The sequence below is a fragment of the Montipora foliosa genome, chromosome 1, assembly GCF_036669935.1.
Source record: "Montipora foliosa isolate CH-2021 chromosome 1, ASM3666993v2, whole genome shotgun sequence".
NCBI lineage: Eukaryota > Metazoa > Cnidaria > Anthozoa > Scleractinia > Acroporidae > Montipora > Montipora foliosa.
The window spans coordinates 54630519-54640518 of NC_090869.1; the positions used below are offsets into that span (position 1 = coordinate 54630519).

At 38.5% G+C, this 10000-nt stretch overlaps 1 protein-coding gene across 1 annotated transcript in view; it reads left to right on the forward strand.

Moving 5' to 3' along the window:
• Positions 1-10000, forward strand: part of LOC137997701 (cyclic nucleotide-gated channel cone photoreceptor subunit alpha-like) — a 30279-nt gene that overhangs the window by 3783 nt on the left and 16496 nt on the right. Inside the window, exons 2-3 of the mRNA XM_068843905.1 lie at positions 1-29; positions 5649-5724. The exon at positions 1-29 is cut by the window's left edge and continues 151 nt beyond it. Coding sequence (XP_068700006.1) covers positions 1-29; positions 5649-5724 — 105 coding nt within the window. The remainder of the gene's footprint in view (positions 30-5648; positions 5725-10000) is intronic.

Below are 10000 nucleotides of genomic sequence, written 5' to 3' on the forward strand. Positions count from 1 at the left end.
GGAAAGTTGGGCAATCAAGCTTAACACAGGTAAATACTAATTACACTAATACTGATAAACACTAAGAATGCTATAATGGATTCTGAAATGAACGCACCCTCTCTTGGTACACATTAGCCTTTAATAGACCTTTTCGGGTTGTACATTTTGTTTTCCCAACACAGATCATGTGATAATACTCAGGGGCTTGGTCCTTTGTTTTATTCATTAAAAAGAGTGCATGCAGGCATATTCATGCTTGCATGCCCTCATTTTAATGAACAAAACAAAAGACCAAACCTCCTGAATATTATCACATGATCTGTATTGGGAAAACAAAATGTACAAGCCGAAAAGGTCTATTGTTTAGTTTACGGGCTTAAACATTTATCATGAGGGAAGGCATGCATCTAGGTGTTCGAGGGATGAAAAGATTAATCCTTTTTATAGAATCTGGCTGGAATCTTGAAATGGGTATTTTTGCGAACGTGACTATTTTTTGACTATTCCATCTTGTTTACATTTTGCAATGTTCGCTAAATAACCCACAGCTGAACGCCGCCATAGTACTAATTCAAGAGGAGAAAACATTGAATTGTCGCGTGCTAACGTTGTCGTCAAAGCCTTCAAATTTGGTCATGCCATTTCAAGTTGTTCTTCAGCAGAGTAAGGAGTTGCATAAAAGTTAATGCCGTAAGTGCAGCACAAATCTTTTCTTAATAGACCTTTCCACGGTTTTTGACGCCATCTTTGCTGGGGAGCAAAGACGGCTAACATTAGAGCAAATGTATGGGATTTTGGCCGACTTGGAACCATTGTAGCGCCGCTACAAAGAAGCGGATTTCCACAGTGAGTGTCTTTTAAAAGGCATTTATACTGAGATTATTTTCATGAATTATAAAAAACATATTCAGGCTACAACGACCATAAAGAAATTTTAAAGATTTCATGCAAACCCTTCTAATCAAGATCAGGCAAATTTTCCCGAAATTAGAAGCCACATGAGAAGATTTGTAATTCGAATTTACAAATGTCGTACCTTCCTTAATGGCCTTATTTTCTGTTGAATGAATGATATCAATAAAAGTATTTAAATAAGTGGCAAAAGTTGGAAATCCGGTTATTTTTAGCGGCGCTACAGCGGTTCAACGTCGGCCAAAATTCCATAAACTTACTGTAAGTTTTGCCGTGTTTGCCCCCAGCTAAGATGGCGTCAAAAACCGTGGACCAGAGGTTTGTGTCGCCGTTTCTGTTTGTTATCATATTCGTATCTAGTTATCATATAGTATGGTGTTTTGCATCCTAGTTGTGGGAGGTGTTAAAATCAAATCAATCGCTAAAGTATTTGTTCAGCAGCTCAACCCAATCGTTGCATAAACCGTTGCATCAATCTGAGTCGCCATGCTGTCAGTTTCTGGAGTGAGGGGCGACTGCTATGCAAGGAAAACGTCATCTAAAATAGGTTGTTTGCAACTTCTGGATGACGAACATAAGAAGCTCATAGGAGATCTATTAGGGAGCTTAAGCACGCGAGTTTGTGAGACGCGGAAGGCAACCGGAAGTGAGCTGTTTCCCTGTTTTCACACAACCCCCATTTACATTGCTAAGTATCTTTTCTCCATTAGAGATGTTTAATAGAAAACCGCGAAGACACCACTGTCCTGGCACGCGAAATTTTCTCTTCCGGTTGCCGTTAAGCATCTCAAAAACGCGCGTGCTTAAGGTCCCTATTAGGGAGCTTTAGGAACGACAACGGCAACGGCAACAAAAACGTCACCAATTTGCATATTTAGTGGCCAAAAATAATAGCTTTGCACGCTCTACACGTGCGTTTTTCATTTTTGTCCATTTCTTTGCCGTTGTCAGCAAAACAACAAAGTGAAATAGTCAAATTTGAGGTTTTATGGAGGACTTCAACACTTACAGATAAATTTTCATTTTCTCCCCTAATTTAAGCGCCGCTCATAACGTTTTCATTCCTGAGGGACTGTCATACCTTTGTCATATTAAAAAGCTTGGAATAGTCGTGAAGTGATTTTGTGTTTTGAGATGACATTCTCGTTGCCGTTCCCGTCGTCGTTCTCCTCAACCAGAAGGACAACAGGGCGGTGTACCCCCCTGTGAATAATAACGTTAAACTGGCAAATCAACTGGGAACGTTCTTTGTTCAGAAAATTGAGACCATAGGTTCCAAGCTCGACAACATGGCGCAAGGGCTGCCATCCCCTCCCAATGACTACGCCACAGTACCACCTTCCTCGTTCAGCAAATTCAACCCCCTTACGGAGGAGAGGGTTCGCAAACTCATCGGAAGCAGTGCAAAAAAAAGCAGCACTCTGGACCCCATGCCTACCCCCCTAGTGATGGATTGCATCGACGTCCTTTTACCGATCATGACGAAAATGATCAATCTATCACTTGAGTCTGGGTTGTTCGCGGATGACTGGAAGTGCGCACTCGTTTTCCCACTACTGAAGAAGCCTGGGCTGGACCTCCTATACAAGAACTACAGACCTGTCAGCAACCTGCAGTACGTTTCTAAGCTGATTGAGAAGGCAGTGTTTGAACAGATACACACCCATATGATGACCCACTCACTATACCCAGAGTTTCAATCATCATATCGTCAAAATCATAGCACGGAAACAGCTCTTGTTAAAGTTACGAACGATATTTTCATGAAAATGAACACTCAAGAGGTCACGTTGCTGGTCATGCTTGATCTTAGCGCCGCTTTTGATACGGTCAATCATAACATCCTGCTAAAACGTCTGAACGACGAGCTTGGGATATGTGGAGTGGCCTTAGAATGGTTTAAGTCGTACCTGGTAAACAGAGGTCAGCGAGTCTCCGTCATGGGATCTCTCTCAGAGCGCTTTAGCTTGGACTGTGGTGTCCCACAAGGGTCCTGTCTGGGCCCCTTGCTTTTTGTTATCTATGCATCCAAGCTATTCTCGGTTGTTGGGGATCAGCTTCTACATGCACACTGCTACGCTGACGACACGCAAATCTACCTGAGCTTCAAGCCTAACAGTAGCACGTCCCAGGAGGATGCCGTTCGTTCGATGGAATGTTGTATCGAGAAAATCAGGCGCTGGCTGATCCAGGACAGACTCCTTATTAACGATGATAAGACCGAGTTTATGATTATTGGAACTCGGCAGCAACTTTTTAAATTGCAGGCTATGAACATTAAAGTAGGTAGTTCAGAGATTAGACCTAGCTCGCGAGTTCGAAATCTAGCTTGCTGTCTCGACCCCAACCTGCAAATGTGTGACCACATAACAAACGTATGTAAGACAGCTTTTTACCACTTACATAACATCAGACGCATTAAGAAGTATCTATCGAGAGACAGCTTACTCCATCTGGTACACGCATTCATCACGAGCAGATTAGACTACTGTAATGCTTTACTGTATGGCCTTCCCAAAGAACAAATAGCTAAGTTGCAACGGGTGCAAAATGCTGCCGCTAGAGTAATAATGGATGTTGGGAAGTATTCCCACATAACTCCGGTACTCTATGAGTTACACTGGCTACCAGTGCAAGCGCGCATTCAATTTACGATTCTGTTATTAGCTTTCAAAGCCATTCATGGCCTTGCGCCTAGTTACATCAGCAATCTTTTATCTATTAAATGCAAGCCCTCGTATAATCTTAGATCCAACTCAGGCATTCTGTTGAAGCCACCAAGTGGGAAGATGCTTGTAACCTTGGGTGGGCGTGCATTCCAGGCAGCACCACCGCATTTGTGGAATGGGCTCCCATTACAATTACGTACTATTCAATCTGTAGATGTTTTCAAGAAGTCAATTAAGTCATTCCTTTTTAAACAATTTTTCCTTGACTAGCAATTACATATATGAATGTTATCTTGCCATTTAGACTTGTGATCATCTTTTTAATTGTATTACTTTTAAGTTTTTAACTTATCATAAATATCCTAATTATTTTATTTGTTGATTTTATAGATCTTATTATGTAAAGCGCTATTGATCTTGTAATTGTAAATAGCGCTATATAAACAATCATTTATTATTATTATTATTATTATTATTAAAGCTCCCTATTGTTTTTGTCCACCAACCTGGCAACCATGACGCTACCAGCAAATCCCCTTTCCCATTTCGCAATTTTTTTTCAATCACGCCATGAAAATTTAGGTACTAGTATGGCAAAACATGTCGTCTGTTGCCCAGGAATGAAACTGGTGTGAACAGCGCTTAAAGTTGGAAGAAAATATATGTAAAAAATATAGTGCTGATATTTTCAACGAAAAGAATTGTGACGCTGTTTCTGTTTGTAGTAAGCAAAAAAGTATTGTTTTTGCTCACTAAATATTTAAATATTTGGTGTTTTGTTTTCCGTTTTTTGTCGCGTGGGGCAAGAGTACAAGAAACGCACGTGCTTTGGAGACAAAGACAAACAAAGAGGGGTTGTTTACCATTTACCGAAAAAATCCGGAAATTTCGGTTGGAATGTAAATGGTAAGCCTATTTTGGTCTTCCCAGACGGAAAATTCCCGGAGAAAACGGGATTTCTTGAAAGGTAGTCCAAAATTCCCAAACGGAATTTCCAAATGGAAAATGTGTTTGCCATTTGCATTCCTCCATGATTTTGCCTCCCTTCAGACTCTCTCGGTAACCTTGAACGGATATTGTAAATGGTACACGCCGATCCCAACTAAATTTCCCATTCGGGAGTTTTTGCTTACCATTTGAACAAACCTAGTACCAACTGGTCTCTGCTTGTAAATGGTAAACAACCAGGGTTTTCTTTCTGTCGCGAAAACGTGTATCTCATTATTTTTTTTCCGTTTCTCGAGAAAATTCAATAAAGAAATATCATTAAATTTCTATCATCGTTCTCGGCTTATGGAAAGATGAAATTCCGGAAAATATTGTTTTGTTACTTTGTAAACGGAACAAATCGCTAGCAATTTTTGTCGGCAAAAGAAGCTAAAAATTACCCCTTTTTAATTTAAAAAACATTATGTGCAACTCCAATTTGGATTGAACAAGGGAGCACGCCTTTGCCAAATTGCTATTGTTGTTGCCAGAAACCCATAAGGGTTGAAACGTGTAACGGCCCCTTGTGTGCTGGGAAACAAGCTTCTGAACACTCAATTTGCTAAGTACCATATTTGGAACAACAAGAGTAAGGGGTTTCCAAATATGGTACTTACCACTGAAACATTCAACCAATCAGTTCGCACCGAATATTCGGAAGCTGTGAACGCGCGTTACACGTTTCAACCCTTATGGGTTTCTGTTGTTGCTTAATAGCCCTTTTCACGGTTAGTTTTTCTCATTTACATTACAGTGTAATCTAACGTTGATGCGAGGCAATTTCGGGTTAAAACTACAAAATAGCCCGAAATTGCCTCACATACATGCTACATTATATTGTAATGCAAATGAGAAAAACTAACCGCGAAAAGGGCTATCGCGTGATTTTCGTTCATGTGTGTCTTGGGCAATCTACAGATTCGAGTCGACAACCCTAACATCATTGAAACATTGGGTGGAATAGTTCTTACCATGTGTTCTTATTTCGTTGCCTTTATTGAATCTCAGAATCCTGAGAGAAGGCATGATTTAAGACTGATAACATTTTATGGTGTCTACGTGCCTCGGTATTCGCTTACCTCCAAATTTTAAATTCAGGTGTGGAGACTGTTGGTGTTGGAAAGAGGTATATTCTGTCAATTTACTGGGCAACTGCAACTGCCACAGGAACTGGGTAAGTTGTCAAAGGGAACCTCAACTCCGACTTATTAATAATTTTAAGCCTAACAACGGTATATTTGCAATCTAACGGATCAATCTTCGGATCACAAAGGAGGCTCGAAAGGGTCTTTCGTTACTATAGTGTTTGTGAAACGATGAAAGATACCACAGAAGGATATTTCATAGTATCGGCAAACTATAAATATCTTTGCAACTCTATTGTTGGGAACAAAGGAGACTAATGTCACGCATGCGCATTATCAATGGCAAATTCAATTTTATTTGCATTGTGATTGGTTGAAAACCTTCGAGACAGTCTTAGAACGCGGGAAGAAAAGATGTCGACGCTGTCGCTAGTTGTAGTTTTTATTGCATTCACTTTCAATGCTATCTATGCACTTGTGGTACAAATGCCGCAAGAAGATGGACAAAAGCTAGAAAGACCTCGGCAATTCCTTCTACTTGGGAAAGTCCTTTATCTCGGATGAAACGAAACATGCTTAGATCGGCTGTGCTCAGACTTGTCAAAGAATTGCGCGAAGTTGGAAAAATTTTGCCTTATTTGCAACGCGTATGGTCATTATTGAATGTGCAAATCACAATATTGAATAATGTTACGTATTAAAGTAACTGGAACCGGCATTAAAATTTTCCGCTGTGGTTTTTTCACGTGGATACCCGCGCTTGAAGTGAATGCAAAACAAATTTGCCAGGTTGACGGGATTTGCTTATGGCGCGTCAGTGGTAAATGAGCTGGTAAACCGTTCAAAGGATGTCACAGCTTAAAATTTATCAATGAATGGAGTTAAGGTAAGTAACAGAAAAACATGACAGAATAATTTCGTTTGTTCTCTCTTTTGAGCGAATACATTCTATCCGGACGAAAGAGTCATTTTGCATAATGTCAATCGGTTTATAGCTTTTTCTGTTTAAACCAAACTCTGTCATCAAGAGTACAGGACTTTTGTCTCCGACGTTGGTCCACGAAAAGCCGTCAACAGGTGATATTTTGTGAGCCGAAGATAAGGTTTGACTAGAGATATTCCCGGTAAAAGTGGCACAGCGAATACTGAACCCCGACGTTTCGACTTCTCCGTTTACCAAAGTGCTTTTCTTTGTCGACGAAACAGTGCTTGTTTTTTCCACCATCAAGTGTTATTTTCTCTGGACTAAGACATCAAAAGTCTCTGTATTGTTAATGAGTGATTTTCATACCTTCTGGACATTTTTTTGTCTTTTCTCCTCTTGAAATGTGAACTACAACCGTGTATATTTGACGCGCAACTGAAATTTTCTTACCCCAAATCAGACAATGGCGTCAGTGTTCATGTTACTTTCGGTCAAATCTCAGCAAATATGTCTTTGTCCAGCGATCGCCATTAGTATGGAACGCACATATTTGTGAAGAATCGAACTGCTTTGAAAGTTTTCCTTCAAAAGTGGCAGGGCGCACGAAAATGCCCTGTGAAAGTAAACCTAAATTTCATCGAAACTTGGCACTTTGTGATGCGTTGATTCAACTCTGGGTCAAATTCTTGAGATGCAATGCATTCTTAAATGCAATGTACTGCAAATAAGACTCTTGCTTTTATTGCAATAAATATTAGTCCCAGCTATTAAAAATTATACTTAATTACATAAAAAATGTTTAGTTAGTGTAGTAATATTTACAAATAAAAATGCCTGCTTACCACAACTTTGCACTGCACTTTTCGATTTGATAAATTTCTTACTTTAAATTTGAGGGAAACTGTAGTAATTGAAATTTTAAAGATATTTACAAACTGTATAGTAAAATTTACATGACAGGTAATTATTGTAAAATATAATAATTTTGTTCCTGATGATTTACATGATAAGTAATGATACATTATATTTGTAAATAATGCATATTTTAAAATTTTCATTCCCTTGTGTGGCTGCCTTGCATGGGTGTGTGTGTCACTATTTGCACCTTTATGCTTTTGGAATCCCATTTAATAAATAATACAAATATAACAATTCTTTAAACTTTGTACAGTGAATTATTTTACCTTTGTCTGCACATTCAACTTTTGTGAGACATGTGACTGTGTGCAAGGAATGGCAGCAAAAATAAACAAAAACCAGGTCAATTAAATTTTTTGACACACAAAACAGCCATAATATTCAGGTATACCTTCTCTTCAATTTCTTCTGCAAGTTTTTTTGCAGTTACTATAAGTTGCCATACACCAAGAATGAAGTAAAAAATAAATTTAATGAACACAAAATGGTGTGTGATGTTCCATCATCATAAATCAATGTATATTAATTACTTAACACTGTTGGAATCAATATTAAATTTTATTGGGACATATTAGTTATTAAATACTGGCTCAATTACTGATACGGTAATATTATTGACGTATTATATTTAATAATATTATAATATAAATCCCTTTCACCCCTAAACCGGCCAAAACCGGCCATACTTGGTATTTTACTCTTCAATAGGGAACCCCCACGGGTCAATGGGTTAATTAATAGACTAAAAACATTTAAGATCAATGGCTGCACATTTTGTACACTTTCATCCTGATTTTGATAAATTTACTTTAGTCTCTGCAGTGAGATAGTAACTTACCACAAAAGTGAGCAATGAATATGAATGAGCATGAACTGCCCACATCAAAATTAATGAGTAGTTAATATTGTATCAGAGTTCTATCACAAAGTCTCCTTTGCCTTTAATTGTCCTTTTAATTTTAAACATTGCACAGAAGACAAGACCTACTTTATGTATTTCCAGACATCCCAATTTTAATTGTACATTTAATGTGGGTGTAATTTTACATCTTCAAATGGTCAAGTGAAATTTTTACCTCCCCAAAGAGAACTCATTCAGAAAATTTCATTTCAGTACAACCTACAAGTCTGATGGCAGTGACCACATCATTCGTCACTATTGTATAGATTTCTTAAGAACATCAACATCACTTTTGAATAATTCGCTGGTAGCATAACTGATGAAAACAATGAATAATTACTATGGCTAGACTTAATGGAGTTACCATAGATCAAGGACAGAATTATCCAATAAAGTAATAAACTGGAACTTCATTATTGACTCATTTTAGCATATATTATCAAACATGCCTTCATTATCAGTTGATGTATCTAAGAATAATGTTTTGGTTCCGTTAAATGAAAGTTCTTGAAATTTTTAAGGTAGTGTATCTTAAGAGTGTTTGCACATGAGATAAATGCAGTGAACCAGGTTGGCCTCAGACACATACACAAAATAGCGGCTGGTATTAAATTTCTGTCGACGTATCTGTTGAGATAAGATGTTCTTTCAAAGGACTGAGGACATCTCATAACTCTAAACGATCAATGAAAGAAAGTGAATGAAGTGACATACTTCCTTCCAGCGCTGCATTCAAGTTGGATATATCGAAGCCTGCGAGCTCGAGGGATATCTTTCGCAACAACGTTAGATAGTACTCCCTTCCCAACAAAGGAATCTGGCCTTTGCTCGGGTCTTTTCGCACTTTGAGCATTTGTTGTTCACTTAAATGGAGAAGTAAAGCTAAAAAGTATAAAAGGTGACTCGAAGCAACTTCAGAGGCGTTGCTTCCCCGAGCAGACTAAAAGGGCTGCTTACAAGAAGCGTAACGAAAGAAAAATTCCCACCGACTAAAATGCCCCTTGCAGAATCTTTCCCTGTCACGTAAACTATAAATGACCACCTTCAACTGGCAGAAGCTATATAGAACGATCGAAGAAGCACAGGTTGAAATCACCGCTTCGAAAGCCATCTTTGTTTATATTACAGCGCGCGGTTGGAAAACTGGATACTACAATTTTCAACAGCCAATCAGACAAAAGTCTCCTTTGTTATTGTTGGGTAATACGTTAAGGGTACTTATGGAGTCATATAGGTTACCATGGCAACACGCCAGGACTACTAAAAAGCCCTTTAAATTTCAGTTTTTTAAAATTATCTGAAAAACTAAGTTGGCGACCTACCTTTTTTATTTCTTTGTCGGAAATCTCCCTAAAATCTTTGACTTCTTAGAGAGTATGGCAAAAAGTTATCTAGTAGAATTTAAGATACATGGAAAAATTGTAATAGATAACTTTCCCCGAAATTTTTTTATTTGAAGTGCCATCGTGAATGATACGTGCCTGCCAAAAATCAAGAGAGGTCATCGTGCAAAATCTCGAGATAAAGACAAATTTCTTCCTTAGGTGTTATTTCCGGTTCGCGCGATTTTACGCCGTATTTTCACTTCCACTGTGTTGCGCGCGCCGACGCGCCTCGTAAG